The sequence below is a fragment of the Emys orbicularis genome, chromosome 1 (genome assembly GCF_028017835.1).
Source record: "Emys orbicularis isolate rEmyOrb1 chromosome 1, rEmyOrb1.hap1, whole genome shotgun sequence".
NCBI classification, from domain to species: domain Eukaryota; kingdom Metazoa; phylum Chordata; order Testudines; family Emydidae; genus Emys; species Emys orbicularis.
The window spans coordinates 86,696,550-86,723,639 of NC_088683.1; the positions used below are offsets into that span (position 1 = coordinate 86,696,550).

Here is a 27,090-nt window from a genome sequence, read left to right on the forward strand (position 1 = left end):
GTGGGGGACATCCCCAAAAAACTTGTCAAGCTAGAGAATTTTTAAAAATACCTTTAATGCCCATGATGTAGTAATTTTCAGAGTTTAATTTTCAGTAGTAGGTCAACTGATGTTACCGGACTGTAACAAAATAGGAAAGAAATTGGCCAGCCTTCTATCCAACATCAACATAGCTCAGAAAAATTTAACTGAAGACAGCAGAAGCTATTCAACAGCATGAAACCGAAAACAATCAGAATGGCAATGATGTGAGAATCTGTGGACACTGTTGATCAGAAAAATGTGTCTGTTTAGACAAAAAAGTTATGAGCTTGAGCTGAAACTCATTAAAGCTGGTACATTTATCTGAGCAGCAGTAAACTTCAAAGCAAGCTTCACTCCTTAAAAAAGCCCATAAGACACCAAAGTGCAATAATAACTGCAACAGTTAAAATAAATGCTGGTAAATGAACAAAATGAATATAAAAATAAAAATCCCTTTATTCAGTTATCTGTTTTATTGTTTAAGATTACCCCTACTAAGAAAACTCAGCTCCTGATCAGAAGCATGAATTTGTATTACAAGAAGTGAAAAGATTTATTCAAACCTTGGGGGAGGGAGAGAATGTGGTGGAGAGAACAGAAGAACCTGCATTATAGGGCCTCAGGTCATGATAAATAGAAGAATGATGGCCCACCAGGCACAGAACAACGTGTACTCTAGGCTCAATCAGTACTAGAAACTTATTTAGTTAGAAAAATACAACAGAAATCTGATATAGTAATAAACTATTTTGGAAAATAGTTTATTCTTAGTCAGTTTCCCACTGTATAATACAAATAGCTAGTATCTGCCAATACACAACACTAGAACATATTAAAGTCTTGACATCCAGAATAGCATCAATCTTATTGCCAATAATGGAGGTGGACTATGATCTGCTGCATCGAGGTATCAACAGAATATTTAAAAAAATCTGCGTGCTTTCTATTATTTCCCTGCCCTTTTCATGGTACCAACTGCTTCATAAAACAAGAACTTCAGCTCCTTTCAAAGTAGCTGAAAGAAAAATGAAGTTGATTACAAAGGTCTCACTTCAACTGAAATATTTTTACCTCTTTAGGATTTCTGACCATCGTGTTCCATTGTATCAGTGAGAATGAATTATAGCAAAACACTGAAAACACAACTCAGAGAAGAAGGTTTATTTATTTTTTTCTAAAATTAAGTAGCGACACCTTAATTCAGTCAACACTCTTCTTCACCAGGCTGGATTTTCCTATTCGTTTTGGACTTCATAAACAAAATTTCAGGTTCATCTATCTACAAAAATACAGTGGATAATTTTTGATTTTCATTAAATGCCAGATAATTTACAAGTCCTTGAAAACCAGATGAAAAAAGGAAGTCTCCTGTATCCCTCAAGACACTCTGCAGCATTTCACAAATGTACTGGAAAGGAGGAATTTTAGCCTTCTTTAAATTTTTAAAAGTTGCCGGGGAAGGCTTCTTGCCATCTCTTGGAGACAGTATGCCATGACTGCCATGGTGATGTACATTTACGTCACCACGGCATAGAATCCTTGTTTTCCACCTTTATACAGAATGACCAATAATTTGAGAGTTGTAGTCTGCTGTCTCCATTCTTAGGATATATGGGATGATGCTGTCAATCTGAACATTTCCAATCAGTCCTGCAAAGAACAACTCTTCTGTGATGGTGGCACTCATCAGTCTGAGGGCAGGCAATCGGAGAAGAAGCCTAGATAGCCTGAAAAACAGGTTTGGCAAAAGAGAATTATAGTTTAGTAGGCAAAGCGAGGCTTCCTTTTGATGTTATCCAGTTATCAATAAGAAAAAAAATTACAAAAGGATTACACTTTTGGTCATGGTTCAATAAAAGCTCAGCTCTTAGGAGGTCTAGTATTAAGCTTTTGTAGGTATGGAAGACAGATCAAGTTTTAAATTAATCCAGTATTTAATTTATAACCAGTCACATCTTTGACATTAGCGCAAACAGATATTAATAGGCATTTCAATATATGTAGCTTGCACAACCTGCTAAGGCCTGCAGCAGGCAAAAAAAACCAAAAACAAATGGAAGACCTGGCTTCAAAGAGTCAGGTAAGTACAATTTAAAAAATTTAAATACATTTTCATAAAGTTTAACTTTTAAATGTAAAATGCACTGTTATTTTGAAAATTATTGGACGTAACAATAAAGTCATACACATATAGTGACTAAGAGTGGGACTAAGGTTTTTCAACACTTTTCACTTAATTGATTCTCACATTTCTTAAAATGAAATACTTCTCAAATCAAAATAACTGAAGCTCTGAAGAAAAGAAATGAAAGAAAAATCAAGCACGTGATGTATATACACCGCTACCTCGATATAACGCGACCCGATATAACACGAATTTGGATAGAACACGGTAAAGCAGTGCTCCGGGGGGGCGGGGCTGCGCACTCCGGTGGATCAAAGCAAGTTCAATATAACGCGATTTCACCTATAACGCGGTAAGATTTTTTGGCTCCCGAGGACAGCGTTATATCGAGGTAGAGGTGTAATTTACATACCTGTAGGTATCATCTGGATATGCTTTTGTTACATAATCTTGGAACTCCATGTAAGCCTTTTCTTGAAACTTTTCAATCTGTATCACATTTTCTAGACCTGGGTGATCTGAAACACAATTTATATGGTTATACCTGCTCTGGATAAGATGCACAAAACAAAAACAACAAAGCCCAGCTGGGGCAACCATCCAATTAATTACTTTGCTACTATAGCAACTTCTGGGTGTTTTCTGACAATTTTGATGCTGGGCACCTCCCCTTATTTGGATTCTTTTCTTAGATGACAGAGATCTATTTCATTTAAGTTGCTCAGATGAATATATTAAACTGCTCTAGTAGTCCAAGCAAATGCAGTTCTCGCCACGTGTAAAACTATTTACATAATCTCATTCACATTTGATCTTGGCTCCAGTTACTGTGTTGCAACAGAACATAGCAGCATTATTCTGATGTTGACAGTTCAGTGCTTAAACATTACAGGGAGTCTAGCTGCCATTCCAGACTCCATTTTCTTTACTTTATTTCTTCTCTGAAACTGCTGGAGCTAATTGCCCCCCAGTCCCTCTCCCCCTTCTGCAGACCAATTCCTCCCAGCCCATTGTCTGCTCCCCGCACTGGTTCAGCTCTGCACACCTGAAGGGTGGCCAGTTCCCCCCGAACCTGAGTCAGTGCTGATGCCTTGTCCTGTGAGCTTGGCATGCTGTGCGCTTTCTGCGTCCCTTGCCCTGTGCCTGCGATTCATCTGCAGTTACCTCCTGCCTCCGAGGTCAGTGCAGCGGCAGCTGCATGCCCCGCTCCTGTCAGCTGCTGTTGCCTCACTCTCCTGTGCGTGCTGTGGAGTGAGGTGACAGCAGCCAGCACAAGTAGGGCACACAGCCACCACTGCACCAACTCCACAGGCAGGAAGAGGTGATCGGAGATGACCTGAGCCAACCCAGAGAGCATCAGGTTGTTTTTATACCCAGTCTGAACCCGACACTTGTAATCAGGTGCCATCAGGTTCGGATTGGGTTGGAAGGTGCTACAATTTCCTCAAACCCAATATTTCATAGATCAATGGTATAAACATCCTTTCCTGTCTAATAATCCCTCAATTTCTTAACTCCATAAGCCATCTATAAAGCATGGTTCCAAAGTAAAGAGCAGAAGGGAAGGTCAAGTGTGATTGCGTAGAGGAAACGTGTTTTGAGAACACGAGTTACTGCGGGAAGTAACTTCTTTTTTCTCCTTCATGACATTACTTTCAGAGCCCAACTATAGGAGGTTAGCTAGTAATGATATCCCTAAAAAGGCAGGCTGAGGCACTCTGCTAGTTCAACAATGACTAAAGCACTGCCCTGCTGATACTAACGTGTATTCTTGATACCATGTGGAAAGAAAAGCCATTTGTGAACATATGAATTTAACTCCATGTAGCAGCCATACAGATTTCAAATAGGGGCATATTGTAATACATTCCCACTGAAGCTGCCATCCCACTAGGTCAGTTAGCCTTGAGACACTGAAGGCACAAACATCAGCTAGTTCATAACTTGACTGGATGAACATTCCTTTCCAGTTAGAAAAGACTTCCAGGGATACTTCTGACAACACAAGTGTCAGGAGAAAGTAACTGGAAACACACAGGAAACTAGGTCAAGCCTTTGACATTTGAGCAAACTTTTAAAACCTGTTCCACTTTACAGTGTAAAACTTCCTAGTGAAATGTTTCTAGACTCCCACTGCCTTGATCTCTTCAGACAAGGACAAAACATCCTGTCCTAAAACCTAGCAGTCATGCTGTCAAGTAAAGGCTGTTGAGGCATCTTTGCATCACCTTGTTGCTGTGTTGGAGCAAGATATATCAACACAGGGAGAGTGAATGAATAATTTTTGGATAGAGAAGCAAGTCTACCACAAGGCATGAACTATCCCTCTGTAAGACTAGGCTCTTATGAGCTAGTTGTGCCCATAGGAAGACTTCTGATGAGTCAGATGAGATGCAGATACCATCAAGCACTTGGTGAATACCATGGGGGCAATTGCTGAACCTCTCACAAAACTGAGGTACTTCTTGTGGTTATCTGAATGTAAAAGCAAGCATATTAAATATCAAGGACACAAATCAGCCTTGAAGTTCTTGAGCAAGGATTATGCTCCCTTGAGAAAACTGATAATTTTACTTTCCTTCGGTATCTGTTCAATATAGGGAGTTCAAAATAGGGTAGGCCTTTACTTTTGGAACTTCTTTCTGGTACCTTTCTTCCAGTGTGCCTTCCATTTCCAATATGTCCTTTTCTCCCACTAGTTTTTCATGAGAGGGATTAAAAAAAAAAAAAAAAAAAAAGGAAATAGAAGGTAGACCAAGTTTTGTCACGCTATGAACTCCAAGGAGTACCCCTTTCAATGATCTTTAGGACTCAGCTACATGAAGAAATGGCCTGTCGTACCTGTAAATATTGGAACAAAGAATCCTAAAAGACTGGGGTAGAAGAGGAAGAAGGATGAGGACTTGGGTCCCCTGAAACTCACCCAGGGCTCTCTGGCACATCCTCAAACTTGCTGCTTACATGCAGCGCCACCAGTAGATGAAACTACTGAGGCAGAAAAGAACACCTTTTCTCTCTTCTGAAAACAAAAGGGCTTCCCAGATTGTCTCTGTGTTTGCTGGTACCACCATTCCTGAGCCCGAAATATCTCTTCAACATGACAGCCATAGCCGAAGACCTGGCTGTAGTGTCCATGATATCAAATGAAGCCTCGAGAGAATTTTTGGACAACTAGCCTTTCTGGTATAAGACCAGAAATTCCTTGGTTTGGGGAACATACTGGGTCCAAGTAACAGCTCTGGACTAGAACAAAACATCTTATCTGGCCATAACTCTAGTAATTTGGTCTCTCTGTGCCCATGTTTTGATGACACTGTCCCAGCTCTAGATTTGTCATTTACAGCAGAATTCACAACTGGCCCAGAGTAAAATATTGGAAAAATAATTGACACCCACACTGGTAACCTGGTATAAGGAATCTGGCTTCCTTGAGGCAGAAGCAGCAGAGGAAGAGTGATTCCAGACCTCTTTAACCAGCTCATTGACAAGGAGGACTGTTTTTTTCTTTTTGTACTCCAGGATTTCAAAAAATGTATGTGGCTTGTTAGACAAAACTGCCAGTGGAATACCGATATCACAGCCATTCTACCCACCAAATCCTGAAAGGTCTTGGCATAACTTACAGAAGAGGAATTCCTAGGACTGCCTCACCAGTTCCTGCTCCTAAGAGAGAATGCATCTGATTTCAAATCAGATACAACTACAGCTCTTGAAGATTTAAAGTAGAGGAATCCCAGGGACCTCTGAAGAGGCCGTCACCTTCTTTGTAGGAGAAGGCTTCCTTTAGGAGGGGTGGGGGGACGGGAAGATGTTGGTCTTCCATCATCTCATCACAGAGGCCACTTAAGGAGGAAGGGAACCACAGGACCAAAAGCCCCAAGGTACCCAGTACATGTATGGATGACAACTGGGTAAAATTTTAATTTTGGAACTGTCCAGGCTGACAACTGAAGTTCCAAAAGTTTTCCTGTACCTAAACTAAGTTCCCTTTGAGGTGGAGCTGCAGCAGACTGGGAAAGTACCTGGTTTTCTCAGTTCCAGGAAATCTACAGCACCAATCTTGGAAAAGGCAGGAATCATGGATCCAACGATGGCTCCTCCATATGACAACCTGGAGCAGATTTATTGTGGGATCCTTGCCAGAGCACCTCTTTCTCTCACAGTACAGCTTTTTAGAATGACCAGTGCCAGAAGATGTGCCTTCTTTGGCTCCATCTGAAGAATTCAGGTCTTTAGCTGGGGGAATGTGCTTCATCAGCCTGGGATTTTATGGTAGGCATTAGCACTAAGGAAGGCTTATTGTTCATATTACTTGTGCCTGGGAAGACTTTAGGGGAAGGTCTATCAGACTCTTCCATTACCAAAGCCTCTTGCAGCAGCAGATTCTAGAGTACAGTCTTATGGTACTTCGGGACCTTTTCATGCCTATCTGAAGTACAGAACTTTGTGAGATAAGAGGAATCTCTTTTAAATCCCATTCTTTTAGATGGGCCTCCCACTGTAAGTAAGGCCGAAGGAGATCTAATATATATTAAAAAAAAAAAAAAAATGACAAGTGAAAAAAACCCTTAAACCTAATCTGACAATGCAACTATTTACAACTAGATTTGCATGTATCAGATTAGAGAAAAGGAAGAGTTTGGCTCTGTGACAGCTCCAGGTGGCAGACTGTGGAATTTGAAGAGGAAGGATATTTATACGTGCGGTCTGTGGAACGTTGGGCTTGAGGAAATTGAGTGCATCCCATAACTGCCATCTGCTGTCTGAAAAGCTTCCATGATTAGGCATGTGACTCCTACACTGGGGCTCTGTATAGGTAATGTCATGTAGAATGTAGAGGCACAGTATGATGATTGGTGTGGAGGGGAGGTAGTGGGGGGGCTTCCTGTTTATTACCTCCAGTTCCTGTTTGTTTCCTGGTTCCTGAACTCAGTGTTCAAGTTCCTGTTTGTGTGTGTATGTAGTGCTAGGTGTGATAGGCTGAAGACAATGGAAAAACCTTAACATGAAAATAGGATGCTTTCCAGTCTGAGTGATGAATGGTTAAGTATAATGAATTCCTGGTGTTTAAATAATATATAATGAGGTACTGTATGACAGATATAACCACTGTATTTTTACTGTTGCCTTTATTGTCTATATTCATAGATGCGGCATAGTAAAGGCTACACAGCAGCTGCCTTCTATTCCTCAAGACTCACAATCTATTGAAATAAAACAAAGCCTTCACTATCACCGAAATAGTATGCAAATAGAAGATACAAATTATGATGCTATTAGCATAGATGCTAAAATTATGATACTACTGACAGAGGGGATTTAGTGACTTTTTAAAATTCACCTCTGTTGGACATCAGCTTCAGAAAAGGTAGAGCAATGAGAAGACATACTTGTTATTGTTGCTTTTAGAACATTTATGAGAAAAATGAGCAGACTGCAGACTTGCTCAGCAAATATCAGAGTAAAAAACTGCTCTAAATACAGAAAAATACCTGGCAGATCATGTTTCCATATAGCAATTTTTGTTGTTTTCTTTTTTATTATAAATCTTTGGATCTGTAAACGATGGATGAAAATCCTGGGTTCAAGAGATAGTATCTTGGTGTAAATCAAATTACACACAAATGACTACATTAAAAGAATGTTAAAGTAGCAAAGTCAAGCACTCAAAAGTTAGGAAAAGCCAGAATTAAGGTTAATTTGGCCCCCTTCTGTGTATCTAGTATGATACAATGTTTAATTACCTGATCAAACAGTATTTCCACAGGACCTCTGCCTCAAACAGTGAATATGATAGCAACTCAATATTTTATTTCATCCTCATTTTTCAATGTGTGCCACTTCCTCTCCTCCCCCCCTTACTTACTGCACACTATTCAAACCCTGGCTCTGAATACACAATTACTTATTTCTTCATGAGGTTTTCTATGTTGCTAATCACTATATTATCTGAGTATTTCACAAACAATTTAATTTAATTTCACAGCCTCCCTGCGAGATGAGGGAGTGGTGTTACCCCCTATTTTACACATGGGGTACTGAGGAACAGAATGATTAAGGTCAGAAGTATCCACTAATTTTGAATGCCCATTTGATGTATCTAGGATCTGATTTTTCAAAGCATTATATAGCAGTTTATACATTCAAAGAACACCTTCTGTTGTCTTCTGTGGCAGCTGAGAGTGATCAGTACTTCCACAAATCAGGCCCCATGGTCTCATTTTGGGCCTCCAGAAAATAAGGAACACACAATTAGTGACAAACTGTGAAAAGTTTGGTCTAAGTGACTTGTCTACCACCACACTGGAACTCCAACAGAGGCAGGGATAGAATCCCATTCTCTAGGACAGCATTCAACATCCTTAACCATTAAACTATCCTTTCTCTTCCTGCTATCCCCTGCCTCATTCACTACATCAATTCCAACTTCCACAACAAATGGGAGTCCTACAGACAACAGTATCCTTTACTACACAACACTGAATCATCCCCAGAGCAGGTCCACCCTGTGCACTGAATGCAGCAGGTGTCCTGTGGAAAAAATAGTACGTGATTATATAATTAGACTGTATCATAATACATATGCACAAGGCAGCTAAATCAAGGTTGCACAGGCAACCATGATTCTCACATTTTCTAACTTTTGAATGCTTGACTTTGCAACCTTAAAACATTCTTTTAATACACACCCCTCTCCTCACCCTCGCTCCCAAGCTCCTCATCTGATCTCTGTGTCACCCAATCCTGTCTCGGTCTCCCTCCCTCAAAGGCTTTTTGTCCCAATGTCCTAGTCCTGCCTGCCCCCTCACCTACTTATCTGATGTCACCCCCCAACTGCCAAACTGGCTCCTAAGTCTTCCTTCCTTCCTTCCAGTCTCTCCCCCCTCCAACTGATTCTCAAGGAGCAGAATTAGAGAACATGATGGTAAAAACCATTGGTCAATCTGCCTTATCATTTCTAGCGTTGCTAGCAATGGCTGAGCTGCACTGGTGCTACAGCAACTTTGGGAGAAATGCCTAAAATTCTCAGTGAAGATGGAACCTTTGGTAGACTGGGAGAAGGAGAATGTTCAGATTTTAAATTAGCACCTAATTAAAATAAAAAACAGGTTCACACATTTGTTGCAGCTATAGAACTAAAATGTCAGAAATGCATGAACTTGCATACAAAATTACTCTCTCCCACACCTTAACTGAAAGCTTGAATTTTGGAAAATACAATAACTTTTAAATACACTGTAAATACTCACATCTCAATTGTCACAGAAAAGAACAAAATTTTAAGTTAAAAATAATTACATACCAGGACTGAAGAGGACGATTGCTTTCAGATAAGCATATTCATACCCATCTAGGCAAAGCTTAACCATACTGTTACAGAATTCTTGCAGTTTGAAGATATGCTCCATCACTAGTTTTCCTCTATCTGTAGACAGCTTATCTAGATTAGTACAAAAAATTGCAGAATGGATTTTTCTGGATAAATTTACTCCTGATTTCTAAACGATTCACACAGCTGGTAATATGAATCCATATTCTTCTTCTGAAGGAAAAAACTACAGGCCAATGTATAGTATAGTATAGTATAGTATAGTATAGTATAGTATAGTATAGTATAGTATTTAAACACACTTCATGATTTGTCTGATAATCCTACTAAAGAGTCCAATGATCAGAGGTGGACTGGCACCTGAAATATTAATCACCAGAAGGGGGAAGAAGATTACATACTAGTAAATGGAATTCCCTGAATGTATTACGCCCCTGCAGATGTACTCCATAAGAGTCATGTACCATGCTCACTCATCACAGAAGCGTTAGCAGCACCAAATCTATTAAAGGGCACTTCTTCCATTTTAGGATCCAAATGTTCTAGAATCAAAGTCTGTAAAAGGACCCCATGCCTGTCTTAGCTGTATTCCTAAACTATCATTTTAAATATATGACTGCACTGGGAAAGGTTTTTTGGATAGTAGCATGATTACTTTCCCCTTTTAAAAAGTGAGATGAGTCAATTTTTAGGAATCCAAACCAAGCAGCTAGGTGAAGACATACAAAACATTCAAGATCTGGATAGAAAATCTTGCCCCATTTAGGGGTATGAGAGCTAACACTACTAGGAGGAATACACCTCTGCCCCGATATAATGCTGTCCTCGGGAGCCAAAAAATCTTACCGCGTTATAGGTGAAACCATGTTATATTGAATTTGATCCACCGGAGCGTGCACCGCTGCCCCCCCCGGAGCGCTGCTTTACAGCGTTATATCCGAATTTGTGTTATATCGGGTCGCGTTATATCAGGGTAGAGGTTTATAAGGAATTCTCTGGAGAGGTCTATGAGTTTAATACCACAAGAGCCTGGCCCATGCTAGAACAATTAAAGTAACTTGAGCCCCAATCTAACTATTATAACTGTAAAACAATTAAATCAAATCTATTTCTTTTTAGACATATAGAAAAATCATAGAATGGTGATGAAGAACAAAGTATCAAAGACTGAGATGCTATGTGTATCCCACAAGCAATTACAGCCCTGTTCATTTTTTTTTTTTTTTTTTAAGTAGAGTTGAACAACAAAGTACCATGGAACAAGATGTTTCAGTATAAGGGGCTTATACCTGATACCTCTGAGGGTACGTCTACACTACAAACCCACCATGTAATTACTGCGGTGGTGCAGGTCCACACTACCCTCCTTGGGTCAGTGGTGCACATCCTCACCTGGAGCGCTTCCACTGACCTACGAGGGGCAGGGTGGGGAGCTCAGAGCCCGGTCTCTCAGCTTCGCTGGCGGCTCCCTGCCATGAGCCTGACTGAGCCACAGGCTCCCTGCGGGAAGCCCCCTCCTTGCTCCCCGTGCCCTGTCAGGAGCGGGGGAAAGTCGCCTGGAGCGTCTTGTCCCTCCCCGCCCCATTCCCCACCGGGAGCAGGAGAAAGCCGCCCAGGACTTCTTGCCATCGGGGAGTGGAGTCCAGCTGCCCTGGTTTCTCAGCCCCCTCCCCCCCACACACACACCTGGAGCTGGGCAACCTTGTCAATTTCACGGCTCACCCCAGCTCCTAGCTGGGAGTAGGGTCCAGCCGCCCAGCTCTCCAGGGCAGCAGGTGCTTTCTTGTCAATTTCACAGCTTCTGCCCTGAAACTGACAAGAAAGCCGATGTAAGGGATGCAGTGTCTACACAGATACTGCATGGCTCAAACTACACCGACATAAGCCTTACACCTCTCATGGAGGTAGAGTTGTTATGCTGCTGTAGTAGAGCACCTACATTGGTGGGAGGAAGGCTGCAGTGTAGACATTGACATAATTAGGCCAACATAAGCTGCCTTATGTCGACCTAACTGTGTAGTGCAGACCAGCCCTGAGGGATATAAGATTTTTGCAGGTAAAGCAAAGATCTCTTTTTAAGAATTTTTTGGGGGGGAAATTTTTCAAAAATTGGTGCCTAAATTTGGTTTTCTGAGTAAATACCCTGATTTTCAAAATTCGTGAGTATCTAGCAGCTTCCCCTGAAATCAATGAAGGCCACTGGATGCACAGCAATTTTTAGAGTCAGGCCTCTCATTTAGGACCCTAACCGTAGGCACTAATTTTTGAAAACTCTAGCCTTAAGAATTTCCCTTTTTTCTGCTGTAATCTTCATGGAGCAAGATGAAGGAGATGTGCTTTGCTTCATTCCAGAGACCTCCACTCATTAAATAATTCAGTCAACTCAGGTTTCACTTTCTTTACCTTATTCTTTTGTTGTTGTTACTGCAACTCACCTAAAGGCCTACGGTCACCTCCAACCTCCCAGAACAAGAAAAGACAGACTGAAATTGGTGGGTTCTTAAGAATTGCTAGTCTTCTCATAGAGTCTAAAGTAGCTCCTATAAGTGTTAGGACCTGACTGTCTCATCACAGATCTTTCCATACCGACAGAGACCCAGTCAAGCAGCTGTTTTCAGGGCTTGAAGCGCCTTCTGAAAAGACTGCACCAGTCACCCTTGTATGTGTATCGCTTCAAACAGAGATGAAACCACACCAAAAAAATGAGAATTGTAGGGAAATCCTCCACCGTTGCTCTAGCACCAGTGCAGCCCCACTAGTGCTAGTAACTGTGCGGGCACTGATATAGACTGGCCACTGGCATTTTTACCACTGTGTCCAAGCAATGGAAGGTATTTTCCTAAAATTCTCAATGTAGACAATGCCTTGGTGAATGGTGAGTTTGCTGGACTGGGTCTGTTGCCACTCTAGACACACATTACAAGACCTATGAGGTGAGCTATCATAGGGTTAATCCCACACAACAGGTGAAGTCCAAGAAACAAACAATTTTTCTTCAAAGACTCAGTATCAGATAGGAGTAAGATGAGGTGGTGATATGGCTGTGAAAGTTGTTGGGATTTGCACATTAAACCTGCAACATTAAATCAGCTAGGATCAGCTGAATAGTTCATAATTGCAAGAGCTTTGAAAAGAAACAGGAACCTCCAAATCTCTTGACTGGGATGGGGGAAACCAGATCCAGGTAAGAACTGGGTCAAGCAAAAAAAATGTAGCACTCAGTATGAACGAGATGGCGTAAAAAAAAGTTACTCTTATAGGATTACAAGGGATGAGAGGGGGTGGCACCGGGGTAGAAATCACTGGAATATGAGATTTCTGTACTGACAATGAGTAACTATGCTGTAGTAGTTGTCCTGGGAAACCTAGAGGTTTTGGAAGCTGAACGCGGGGTGGGAGGAAGGAACACAGTTTTCAGAACATTGCAAAACATGATTGCTGATTGTGGTATCCAGGAGACAGATAAGGCTTTTTGTATTGCAAAGAGGGATTTATCTTATCTTGGGCAGGGGCAGAAGTGACTTAAAATGTGGGGAAAGGAGTGTTTTGAATTTCTCATTTTCCACTCCCAGTAAACCATAACTGCAACTAGCAGTCTCATTGCACACCACCCCAATATCTACTAATGTGCACCAAAATGGCAATTAGCTTGATATTTCTGCTAAAAGTATCAGCAGTTAGATAATTATCACAGAATCATAGAAATGTAAGATTGGAAAGGACCTCAATAAGTCTTCTAATCCAGTCTCCCGCCTTGAGACAGGACTAGGTATTATCTAGACCAGTGTTTCTAAATCTTTTTGATACCATGGACCAGCTTTCTGGCTTCCTAAACTGTGTCAGGGAAATCTCAGGGACCGGCACCGGTCCATGGACCTATCATTGAGAAACACTGATCTAGACCATCCCTAACAGGTGTTTGTCTAACCTGTTCTTAAAGACCTCTACAAACTTCCCTAGGTAATTTGCCCCAGTGCTTAACTACCCTTACAATTAGGAAGCTTTTCCTAATGTCTAACCTAAATCTTCCTGGCTGCAACTTAAGCCCATTACTTCTTGTCCTGTCTTCAATGGTTAAGGAGAACAATTTATCAGCCTCCTCTTTATACCAACCTTTTATATACTCGAAAACTGTTATGTCCCTCACTCAGTCTTCTTTTCTCCAGGCTAAACAAACCCATTTTTTAAAAAAAAATCTTTCTTCATAGGTTATGTTTTCTACACCTTTAAACATTTTTGGTGCTCCCCTTCAGATTTTCTCCACTGACTTTATATTGTCAGGCTGTAGTGTTACCACCCGGAATGAAGGAAGGCAGTTCACATTTATCTTTGAGCTTTTATCTTTGGCCTTCTGCATCCTCTGGCAGCTATCACAGAATCAGTTTGCATCTAGTTCACATTCAGAAGCATTTTCCCCCCACCTCACTAGCACAAGGATTGTTGTTGTTTTTTGGAGGATGTGTGTGTTAAAACAAATTCTCAGGTACAATTATGTGGCAGTTATGAATAGAGCCCTGACTAGCATAGCTCTATGGGTCATGAGTTATGTCATGATACCTACAATGGGAATCTACAGACCCAATTCATGAAGGAGAAAAAAATATTGTAACCTTTCCCTTCTCCATAATACATTTCAGTCAAATTCAAGTACATTTTAAAGTTAGGACTGAAAAGAAGCAACTAAAGAAAAAATACTTAAGTCTCCAGGAACATGGAGAATCAAATTAATATGCTAAAAGTTTCTTACACTATAAACTGCTTCTAGTTTTAGGAACATATTTTACATGATTTTCCATAATGGGACTTGTACAGTAATAGATCTTAAGGCCAGAAGGGACCATTGTGATTGTCTAGTCTGACCTTCTGCATAACACAAATAATAGCATATCCATGTATTAATAATTCCTTCTTTAAATTAACAGTAGCCGTGCTTGAATTAGAGTATGTATCTGTTAGAAAAACATCCAATCTTGATTTAAAAATTTCCAGTGATGGAAAATCAACCACAACCCTTCGTAAGCTGTTCCAATGATTAATTGCCCTCACTGCTAAAAACTTGCAACTTATTACTCTTTCACTTCTCAAATCATATAAGCTACACACTGCCCACTAAGTTTATTTAGTTTGTGAAATCTTAATTCTACTAAAACTCAGAATTTAGTCTTGCTTTATACCATACAAAACAGCAAGACTTCCAACACAATTTTATAGAGACTGATGACTGAATGCAGGACGCAAGTCAATTTTGACTGCACATATTTTCCTTGAGGTTGTTCAGCATATCCTATTGAACTTTGCATTTTTAATTAGAACAATTATTTGTATATAAATTTTCTGGGAGGGAGAGAGAAAACGAAAAGAAAGGGGACACATTAAAATACAGTTTTTATTATTACTAAATGTGACTGACTTCTTCTGTAGGTTTGCTAAAATTTTCCACCTTTTTCATGGACTTTATATTATTATTTCAATAGTGGCCATTCAATTGTGTACACAATAAATTCCCATTAACAATTCACAGACAACTAGTAAACTTCTGCACAGTATAAAAATTATGCACTGACATTTAACTCATGCTGTTAATTAACTCCCCATTTACACCCTGAAAAATGGCAGGATGCATCTTACCTTGCTGTAAGCTACCATGCAGGTGATTAACAAATGCAGTTAATATAGTTGCCACATTCATCACTTGTGAACACTGTGCAAGACCAAGTGTAAAAAGTTCATTCCAGCAGGCTTTTACTAATGATATGCTGTTATCTTGCCTATTTAAAGGAACAAAAAAAAATTGGTTAATGAAATTGTTTACTTGCAATTAAAGAGTGCTTCACATCTGCAGAGCACAGTACAAACAGTAACAATTAATCTAGTTTAGGCATTACTACCACTTCCAACAAATCAAAATCCAGATCAAAAATATTTTTATTTGCTTGTTAGAATTAAAATTCCCAGGTTTATGTTAAAAGTGGCATTTGTATAGAAGTTGGTTTATTTTTAAAGAACTAAATATTAATAGTCTGCATCACAGAACTGGCCACCCAAATACTCTGAGAGAATTTGCTTCAATACAGAAATAAAACACCCTCCAATTGCACGCCAACCGAGTAGTTCTCAACTACCTCCCCACACAAGAACCCATAAGGGGTATCATCAAACAACTACAATCCATACTTGATGGGGACCCCCATTCTGAAAGAAATCTTTCCTGAACCCCTCTGCTGGTCTTCAAACAACCCCCCACTCTCCAAGCTCAGCAGCAGAAAGAAATCTTTCCTGAACCCCTCTGCTGGTCTTCAAACAACCCCCCACTCTCCAAGCTCAGCAGCAGCAAAGACAGGAGAGGACACACCAACTCAAAGTAGCACCAGACCCTGCCAGAACAGATGCAAAACCTGCAGACATGTCTCCACTGCAACAATGATCAACGCCCACCCCCACATACCTTTCTAAATCCATGGTTCCTACATATGCCTATCACAACATGTGGTGTACCTCATACAGTGCACTAAATGCCCCAATTACAACTATGAGGGTGAAACCAGACAATCACTACAGTATTGAATGAATTCACGGAGGAAAATGATAAAAGAAAAAACATTGTATCACCTGTGGGTGAACACTTTTCACAAAGTGATCACACTATACCGGACTTATCCGTCCTCCTCCTCAAAGGAAACCTGCACAACACGGTCAAGACGAGCCTGGGAGCTTAAATTCATAACTTTGCTGGACACTAAAAATCATCTACCGAATAGACACACTGGATTTATGGCTTATTGCAACAATCTATAAATCGCTAACAACTGCCCCTGATGTCTCCTCCCCATGACTGGAAGGGTGTTAACGGTCCACTTCATCTTGAAATGTATTTTAACTACTTATGCTAAACAATCTGTTCAACCTTATATTTAGCTATGACGCTCTGAGTCCATTTCCCAGACATGAAGAAAAGCTCAGTGTAAGTTGGTCCAATGAAAGATATTACCTCACCCATTTTGTCTCTCTACACCTCCCTAGCACAAGCAAGCTGATAGACATCATTAGTTACATTTTCAATGCATGTCCTATCACATTAATTTGCTCAGGGTTTACACTAGTTTTCAAATAATATTTACATGCAGTGGCAGAAGTTCAAATGGCTCCTGTGTTGAGGATGCTGAATGGCAGGCTGAAGGCCTTTTTTAAAAAACCTGAAAGCTGGCATGTTGTTGGATTGTGTTTTTAAATAAATTTAGTTGAAAGTCAACAGCTGTTTCAGTATTTGATTTAGTCACAGAGGGGAAATGGAGACATCATGCAAGTTAATCGCAAAGAATTTATCTAAGGCATTTTAGATGTGGGCAGAGACCAATATGACTTATGTATGGGCGAAGGTTAACTTGCATTTTCTCCATTTTTTCCTCATAGTAGCTATAGTATTTTTAACCATTTGATTTTTTTTTTTAAAAAGAGTATGTTCTGAAATTACTCTGTCTCATAAAATGACACCTGACAGGAAAGTTATAGAGTGCACACAAGCTGTTTCTCTTTGTCTTGGAATTAAATGCATTTCCTCATGTCATACAGAACTACATGAACTATATCAGAGCTAAGAAATTTAAGAGAGCTAATGGATTTTGCTGGACAAAGTGCAAGCTCTTAAGAAAATATAAAGAGAATGATAAAAACTGGTTTTAGTGGCAAGAGGCAAATTATTTCTGATAACTGCCATGCCCTACAATAACCCCCCCCCCCACACACACACACACACACCTCTCAATGTTTGATAAACGTTACTAATACTTCTCACTATCTTCCAGAATAAGTTAATAATGGTACAGTGACTACCAATAATTGATTTGCAAAAAGAGAACAATATCTGATGCCCAAGGCACACAGGTAGCTGTGTATCAGCCTCTCTCTACCTTTCTTTGGTAATTCACATCACCATCGCATCCCAGTTGCAAATGCAGGCTGAGTCCAGTCTCACCACTTGCAACTCATGTACCACAGGAAATCATGAGATGTTAAAAGGTGACTAATTCAAGAAATGATGATATGCATAGACAAGTTCAGTTCTCTGCCAACAACCAAACCTAGGTTTTCATTTTCTAATGCAATGCAATGATCTTCACTTTATACTAGGGCTGTCAAGCAATTAAAAAAAATAATTGCGATTAATTGCGCAATTAAAAAAATTAATCGTGATTAATCGCACTGTTAAACAATAATAGAATACCATTTATTTAAATATTTTTGATGTTTTCTACATTTTCAAATATATTGATTTCAATTACAACACAGAATACGAAGTGTACAGTGCTCACTTTACATTTATTTTTGATTACAAGTATTTGCACTGTAAAAAAACAAAAGAAATAGTATTTTTCAATTCACCTTATACAAGTACTGTAGTGCAATCTCTTTATCATGAAAGTTGAACTTACAAATGCAGATGTAAAAAAAAAAACTGCATTCAAAAATAAATGTAAAATTTTAGAGCCTGCAAGTCCACTCAGTCCTACTTCCTGTTCAGCCAATTGCTCAGACAAACAAATGTGTTTACATTTTCAGGAGATAATGCTGCCCGCTTCTTGTTTACAATGTCACCTGAAAGTGAGAACAGGTGTTCTCATGACACTGTTGTAGCCGGTGTTGCAAGATATTACGTGCCAGATGTGCTAAAGATTCATATGTCCCTTCATGCTTCAGCCACCATTCTAGGGGACATGCATCCGTGCTGATGACGGGTTCTGCTCGATAACAATCCAAAGCAGTTCAGACCAATACATATTCATTTTCATTATCTGAGTCAGATGCCACCTGCACAAGGTTGATTTTCTTTTTTGGTTGTTCGGGTTCTGTAGTTTCTGCATCAGAGTGTTGCTCTTTTAAGACTTCTGAAAGCATGTTCCACACCTAGTCGCTCTCAGATTTCAGAAGGGGGGAGGGGATAGCTCAGTGGTTTGAGCATTGGCCTCCTAAACCCAGGGTTGTGAGCTCAATCCTTGAGGGGGCCACTTGGTCCTGCTAGTGAAGGCAGGGGGCTGGACTCGACGACCTTTTGGGGTCCCTTCCAGTTCTATGAGATAGGTATATCTCCATATATTATAAGGCACTTCAGATTCTTAAACCTTGGGTCAAGTGCTGTAGCTATCTTTAGAAATCTCACATTGGTACCTTCTTTGCATTTTGTGAAATCTGCACTGAAAGTGTTCTTAAAATGAACAACATGTGCTGGGTCATCATCCATGATTGCTATAACATGAAATAGATGGCAGAATTCAGGTAAAACAGAGCAGGGGATATACAATTCTCCCCCAAGGAGTTCAATCACAAATTTAATTAGCAAATTTTTTTAACGAGCGTCATCAGCATGTAAGCACGTCCGCTGGAATGATGGCCAAAGCATGAAGGGGCATACATACGAATGTTTAGCATATTTGGCACGTAAATACCTTGCAATGCCAGCTACAAAGTTCCATGCAAATGCCTGTTCTCACTTTCTGGTAACATTGTAAATAAGAAGAGTGCAGCATTATCTCCTGTAAACATAAACAAACTTGTTTGTCTTAGCAATTGACTGAACAAGAAGTAGGACTGAGTGGACTTGTAGGCTCTGAAGTTTTACATTGTTTTGTTTCTGAGTGTAGTTATGAAGCAACAACAAAAAATCTATATTTGTAAGTTGCACTTTCACGACAGAGATTGCACTACAGTACTTGTATGAGGTGAATTGAAAAATACTATTCCTTTTGTTTATCATTTTTACAGTGCAAATATTTGTAATAAAAAATAATATACACTTTGATTTCAATTACAACACAGAATACAATACATATGAAAATGTAGAAAAACATCCAAAATATTTAATAAATTTCAATTGGTATTCTATTGTTTAACAGTGCGATTAAAACTGCAATTAATTGCGGTTAATTTTTTTGAGTTAATCGCGTGAGTTAACTGCGATTAATCAACAGGCCTACTTTACACTTAACGTTTCTAATGAAGAGTACTCAACAATTCTAACAAATTCATTTAATTGTTTAGGTGTATTGTCGGGGATATTTTTAAAAAAGCAATATAAAGGTGATTTTTTAAAAGTACAAATTTACAATAATCCAAACCTAATTCAAGAATGTAAGAATGACCATACTGGTCAGACCAATGGTCCATCTAGCCCAGTATCTTATCCTCTGGCAAGGTGATCAGTATCAGATGCTTCAGTGGGAATGAACAGAACAGGGCAATTTATCCAGTGATCCATCTCTTGTCGTCCAATCCCAGCTTCTAGCAGTCAGAGGTTTATGGACACCCAGAGCATGAGGTTGCATCTTGACTATCTTTGCTAACAGCCATTGATGGACCTACCATCCATGAACTTAGCTAATTCTTTTTTGAAACTTGGCTTCACAACATCCCCGGCAATGAATTCCACAGGTTTACTGTCCTTTATATGGTGAAGTACTTCCTTTTGTTTGTTTTAAACCTATTGCCTATTAATTTCATTCAGTGACCCCGGGTTCTTCTGTTATGTGAAGGGGTAAATAACATTTCCTTATTCACTTTCTCCACAATATTCATGATTTTATAGACCTCTATCATAGCCCCTCCACCCCGCACTTTCTTTTCTAACATAAGTCTTTTTAATTTCTCCTCATATGAAAACTGTTCCATACTACTAAATCAGTTTTGTTGCCCTTCTCTGTACTTTTTCCAATTCTAGTATATCTTTTTTGAGATGGGAAAACTGGAACTGCAAGTAGTATTCTAGATATGTGTGTACCACAGATTTATACGGTGGCATGATAGCTTCAATCTTATTATCTATCCCCTTCCTAATGGTTCCTAACATTGTTAGCTTTTTTGACTGCTGGTGCACATAGAGTAGATGTTTTCAGAGACCTATCCACGATGACTCCAAGATCTCTTTCTTGCATGGTAACAGCTAATTTAGACCCCATCATTTTGTATGTATAGTTGGGATTATGTTTTTCAATGTTCCCTTGATATAAGAGTATATTCCAGGACAAATGGTCTATTTAGTCCATTGATTATATCAAAGAATGTTTGAACACTCACCCTAGAGCTTGGAAGGAAGGAATGGAGCGTGCCCAGTGCATGGACAAAAAGAGTAGTCTGGAGGCTGACTCACAGATGTAATGAACATTCAGGTATTCAGGCATCGGAGAAGGCATGGTGAGCTGATGCAAAAAGGAATTGTAAAATTAGTGATCTTACTTCTTGTTAAAAATTTTAATTAGAAAAAACTAGTCTTTGACATAATGTCTTGCAAGGAAAAAAGGAAAGTAGTGTATTTTTAAAATAACATGAATGAGATACAGCCTTGAAATAAACTGCATGACTGCCTTTGTTCAATATTAGCCACAATTGTTAAACTTGTATAGAATTACAGAGCAGTGAATTCCACACTTTATAAAGATGATCATATATTTGAAAAATTTAGGTCTGAACATCCCAAGTAAATTACATTGCAATCTTTTGAGACATTTTTGAGAAAACTGATACTTTAGAAGAAACACTGTCAGCGGGATTATTTTGATGCAATTGCTTACACTTATAGCTATAGATATATATATATAAAAATACAAATTGGGAGGTAGCATACCTTTCCATAGCTTGCCCCAGAGGAGTAGAATAAATGGCCTGAAAAATTAGTGGAATTGCCAAAATTATTAGTTTTAGGGGGGGAAATATTTGCAAAAATTCTTTGGTTTGTAGTTTTTAAAATGACTATTTTACAAATAAATATACTATTCTAGTATGTTAACATGCTACACCTGATATTCAGCATATATAAACTACCTGATATCCTAGCACTGCTCATGTAAACAAGATGCTCACATTAAACATAAATGGCCATGCCTCCCAAGTGACTCACACACATAGTTCCATTGAAGTCAACAGGTTTATTGCATGAGTAAGGGCAACGGGATTTGACCCAAAATGGATATTTAATTATAATGCAGTAGTTCTATTCCCAGAGAGTAATAATTGACTATATATATATAAAATTAATAGAATTAAAATAGTTTTCACTAAGATAACTATTTTAAAACGTAGAAACCGTGTTCTAGGATTAGCATTAGATTTGTGACCAAAGAGTGCGCTGGTGGGAGAGGACAAAGTCCAATGCAATGCTCTGTATTGAAATGTTCATATATGCAGTCTTTTTATTTGCTCAAGCGGTAGCTATGAATTGAAGAGGAAAAAGATGAAGGAAATTCCATAGGTTCATAAAGTGGAAATAAAAATTCCAAGTATTTGGCTCCTCTCCCAAAAAAGGTTGTGGAAAATGGCAAGAGAACCACAATGGTTAAAGTCAATTAATATCCTAAAGCAGCGAGATAGGTAAGCAAAGGAGAAGTCCTGTCACAAATGAGGTCCAGAGCCTCAGTTCTAAATCCTGCATGCTTGGCTCATATGTCAAGAGTTCGTATGTATGGCACACTGTAATACTTATGAATCTCTGTTTTTTTGTAACTACATAGTGCTGTAGATCCCCTAGCATCGATTACAAACTGATTTTGAGGGAAATAAGCTACAGAGAAGATTGCAGCAAACAGTGCTGTTTATATAATAAACTGTGCTGCAAAAACACTCAGGAGGGATGTTAATTTTCCTGAACAAGAAGTAGCTAACCATTGAACAAAAGCAGTGCATTCCTCAAAACATGAATGACAGTATTTCAGCACACATGGTTATTCCTTAAGAAATTCAAACAAATAAACAAATACAGTACATACCAAATTCTTGAACTTTTAAAATAGCTAAGGAATTGGTTTTAATGGTTATAAGTTAAAAACATTAAAAACATATAAAATACCCTGAAAGCTACATGTGCATCGCTGAGAAGCGGCCCCTCTATTTCAACGATATTCATGCTTGTTTCTCCACCAATCAGATGTACATTGGCTTCAACAGTCTCTGCAGAGCTCTGACATGCTGCACTCTCTCCTGGGTTTAGTGCTTTCGCAAGAGTATCAAATGCCCTATCAGAAGACATTGTTATCTATGAGTTCAGTCAAATGACACAGCAAAAGCAAGGAAAATGTAAAATCTTGGCTCAGTGTAGGCTTCAGTCTAGACAGAGTCTGTATAGGCTTGTACTTCCAAATATATTCCATTTTGCTCCCCAGTGTGATAATTTGAAAATCGCTAAAGCACCACACCTTATTTTGTCTGCTACAAGCATTATTTTAAAAACAAATATGGGGGGTGGAGAAGATGAGGAAGAAAGTTGTGGGCATAGAATCCTTGGGAATCTTAAGCTTTGCCTCCTACTATAACATCTACGGAGCAGATCCCTGGGGCTTCCTCCTGGCAGCATGGGGGTGGGGGGGGAGGAACAGTAGCCCAGTGACTGCCACCATTGGGATCCTTTTCAGGGCTCCTTGCAGCTAACACAACAATAATCAGCCTTCACCTCTCCATCCAAAATACTTAGCAGGTGAGGGAGCAGCTGCCACAAAGAGGAGAGTTAAGGCAGAGACAGAGTCAGATCAAAACATCTGTCTATATGAAGGGGCTAAATAACGCTACTGCTGCCAGACATGGTGTCAGGGAGAGCAAGCCAAAGCAGTCCCAAGGGCTCTCTGATCTGCCTCAACCCTCCTGCCCACTTCAGTTTGGGCTGCGTAGTGGTGAAATGTGTGCACCCATCATCCCTTCTTTAGAAAAGGAAATAAGGCTTCAATACTCATACATTAAATGTTTATCTCCAAGGAAATCCTTTTCCCTCCTACACTGCAACTCCTTCTGCAACAATAAGCCAAGTTTTACAAGCCTTGCTCCCTAAGGGTATGTCTACACAGCAGTTAGACACCCACGGCTGCCCATGCCAGCTGACTAGGATCCCAATGCTCAAGCTGTGGGGCTGTTTAACTGCGGGTGTAGATGTTCCAGCTTGAGCTCTGGGACCCTCCTACTTCACAAGGTCCTAAAGGCCAGGCTCCAGCCTGAGCCTGGATGTCTACACTGCAATTACACAGCCCTGAACCCTGAGTCAGCTGGCACAGTTCAGCCGCGGGTGTCTAATCACAGTGTAGACATACCTTAAGGCAGTGGTTCTCAAACTTTTGTACTGGTGACCCCTTTTCACACAGCAAGCCTCTGAGTGTGACCCTTCTTATAAATTAAAAACACTTCTTAAAATATTTAACACTATTATAAATGCTGGAGGTGAAGCAGGGTTTGGGATGGAGGCTGACAGCTTGCGACCCCCCCACGTAATAACCTCGCAACCCCTGAGGGGTCACGACCCCCAGTTTGAGAACCCCTGCCCTAAGAACCCAGTCCTGTAGCCCTTGTTCATGCAGGAAGTCCCATTATCGCCAACATTTACTAGCATGAGTAAAGACTGCAAGATAAAGTTCCAAAGAAAGGAATGTCTAGAATACATTTTTAGTGTGGACAAAAAAAATGAAATCATAACTCATTAAATAAGACAAGTTGTGTTCTGGGTAGTTCACGTATAGTATGGATTTACTTTATTCTGAGTAATTTCAGTTCCTTTCCATCTCCCTCACTCATGGATGGCTATATAGATCTAATCAAGCAGTAGGGAAGAATGATTATGGACAATTAGGCAGTTATCCAGCTAGGAAACAAAAGTGATAGACTAAATTGTAACATAAAGGGAATTAGACACAGGCAATTTAAAGTGTGGCTTAAATTTATTGCAGGAAAGTAAAGATTATATTTTGTGTCTGTGAGTAGCACACCCAACAGAAGATACAGAAAGAACAAATGACTAGAAAATCAGTTTGCCTTCTTGAAAGGCCTCAACCTCACTTTCTTTAGCAAATACTTTTAGGAGTCTCTTAGAATAAGTTTGTGTAATATTTGGAGGACGTTATGTGAGATTTAGGCCTGATCTACACTACTAAGTTTTACCAGTAAAGTTTGCCTTATGTTAACTCATGTTTGGGTGCATTCATGCTCAATTCTAAGTCCTGTCAATAAAACCCCGGCTTTCTATCAGTCAAGTTAAATCACGTCCCACAAAACAACATAAATCCTGTACTGGCACAGTTCTATGGGTATAACGCCCGTGTGGATGCTGCATTACCTGTACCGGTACAAACAGTCCTCCAGAAACAATCCCACAATGACCCTTTCCCTGCCACAGTCACTGTTCTGGTCCCAATTGTGAACTCTGCTGCTTGAAGGTCACAGTGATCAAAGTCCACCCCCTTTTAAAATCTTCAGCATGTTTTGGAAATGCTTCTCTTCCTACTGGCCCACCTTTTCTGCCTTCACACACAGGTAAGGCATCAGGTAAAGCTGCAACTAACGGGAGCGTGGGGGCAAGGAATCAGACAAGCTTGCACTGCAGCCTGTTCTAAGAAAGAAGTCCTGGACTTCCTCAACCTATGGAAAGAAAAAGCAGTGCAAACCGAGCTGTGGAACTGCGGCAGGGATAAAGATTATTCAGACATTGCAGAAGGGATGCAAAACCTGGGATATTACAGGGAAAAGCAGCAATGGTGGGCAAAGGAGAAGGAACTGCAGCAGTTCTACTCCCAATAGGCAAAGGAGGCCAACAGAAAATCTGGAGCTCCCTCCCACACCTGCTGCAACTATGTGGCACTGGATGCCATACTGGGCAGACAACCCTTCGAGTGACAGTGGACACCTCATAAGACCAAGAAAGAACCCCAGCAATACACAGCGATGAAAAGTTCACAGTGGAGGGGGATGTGGAAGATGCAATCCCTGAATAGAATAAGGAGCTCTTCAAGAGCCTGCTAAACCTAACCCTGACTCACCCAGAGGAGGAACCCATTGAGAAAGGGGCAAAGAGCTCAGGTAGGTGTACTGCGCTTTAAAAAAAAACTTTATTAATGGGTCTTGGAACTCCCCTCCCTCATCCCCACCTCTAAAACTGGTGGCTGAACATATGTGGGCAAGAAACAAAGGAAGCCTTTTGAAGTAAACAGTTTATTTGAACAACATGCACTGGCAGTCATAGGCAAAAAAATAAGAGAGAACACTATAAAATAAGCAACACAAAAACTTTCCCCCATGTATCCTTTTGCCAGGGTGGACAGATTTTTAGTAATATAAATCGATGCACTACAAGCAGGAAAAAAAAAATGTAGTGAAATCAACACTTGATCATTCAATTCAAATACACAGAACATTTAAAATAATCCTTAGAAGCAATCCAGTAAATATTTATTCAGACTATATGATTTCTTCTGACTAAAATTGGATGGTTAACAAGTAATATCAACATGAAAAATGCAGTGCTGTGGTATTCCAATCTTAGAATTCAAATCAAAAACCAATTATTTGCATGCGGTGCTTGAATTCAGGGGTAGAAAGAGGGAGAGATGGTTTATTGCTGGCTTAGGGGGTGTGGCTTTGAATTGACTTTGCAGAAGCTAGGCAGCAGTGACTACTCTCTCCTCTTTTGGAGTTTTTGGTTGATCTTGGAACAAATCTCTTATCATTTGGCACAATCTCAACAAAGTTTTCAGGTACTGTAGGATTTAAATTTTGCTTGAACATTTCTCAGGAGGGATGCTTTGTTTCTTCCACCATGACAGGAAACTTTTCCATGCCACCCCATAACAAGCTCCTGCAGCAGTGTTGGTGTGAAGAGGATGGCAGCATATGGACCTTGACCAGTTGCCTCCTCGGGGCCTTTGGTACCCTCATGAGTGATACATCAGCCAGAATCACCACTGCCTGTAATAAGTTTAGCAATATTTACTGCACTATCCCTACATGTATTACCCAAGACATAGGGCAGACCATCCCCCAACCCTTCATGGGTACAGGTTTGAAAAGTGCCCCCAATATACTCACCATGCTGCTAAACTGTCCTAAAGAAAGTCTGACCCATTTCATACTTTCATGAATATCGTTATGGCGACATTTTAAGCAATTTTCTTACTTATTTCCTACCTGCTAACCCTTTAACTCTAACAATGTCTGAGTGTCTTGTTTATCAGCAGCTTCAGTTGGGGTATCATTGAGAGTGGCCCCCTTCACACCTGCTAAAAGACTGACCTTGATCAGGAGGACAGGGGAGAACATGCTCAGATCTCCTCAGGAGCTCAGAGTCTGTGGCCCACAAGACAAGAAAGTGGAGGGAATACATGCTGGAGGAAAGGCACAAGTATGAGGAGCTGCATAGGTAACTCCACCAAGACATTATGCAGCTCCTGAGACAGCAAAGGAAGATGCTATAAAGCGTTATACACCCTACCAGCCACTGCACTACATGGACAATTCTGTTTCCACAGCTTGGCCCATAAATACTCCGTCGCCAAGGCATCAGCATAGTATGTCACAGTAATCCCTTGCTCTCAACCCCAGTGGAAAATAAGGAGTATTTCTATGACTGTATGTACACTGGTCTGTGATTCATACAAGAACGGTCAGCACCTTGCACTTTCTTTTAAAATGGTTTTAAATGTTCTTAGAACCATTTTTGTTGTTTATTACTGTTCAAAATTTTGTTTTGCAAAAATCAAGATTTATGTTGTCTTGCAAAGCAGCTTTGTGACTCCATCACTGGATTCCTAAAATGCATTCAGAATTCATTTAAAATGAATATACAACCCAAGTACACTTTAATCATGAAGTGACAAAATAA

General features: G+C 39.9%; 1 protein-coding gene across 1 annotated transcript in view; it reads right to left on the bottom strand.

Annotated features, from left to right (window-relative positions):
- Nucleotides 1-1,225: 1,225 nt before the first annotated feature.
- The window catches only part of NR2C1 (nuclear receptor subfamily 2 group C member 1), a 97,140-nt gene continuing 71,275 nt past the window's right edge, over nt 1,226-27,090 (bottom strand). Inside the window, exons 11-16 of the mRNA XM_065402952.1 lie at nt 22,309-22,474; nt 20,544-20,665; nt 15,108-15,247; nt 9,453-9,590; nt 2,562-2,667; nt 1,226-1,751 (exon numbers count right to left, since the gene is read on the bottom strand). Of these exons, the coding sequence (XP_065259024.1) occupies nt 1,577-1,751; nt 2,562-2,667; nt 9,453-9,590; nt 15,108-15,247; nt 20,544-20,665; nt 22,309-22,474 (847 nt within the window). The 3' untranslated portion in view covers nt 1,226-1,576. The remainder of the gene's footprint in view (nt 1,752-2,561; nt 2,668-9,452; nt 9,591-15,107; nt 15,248-20,543; nt 20,666-22,308; nt 22,475-27,090) is intronic.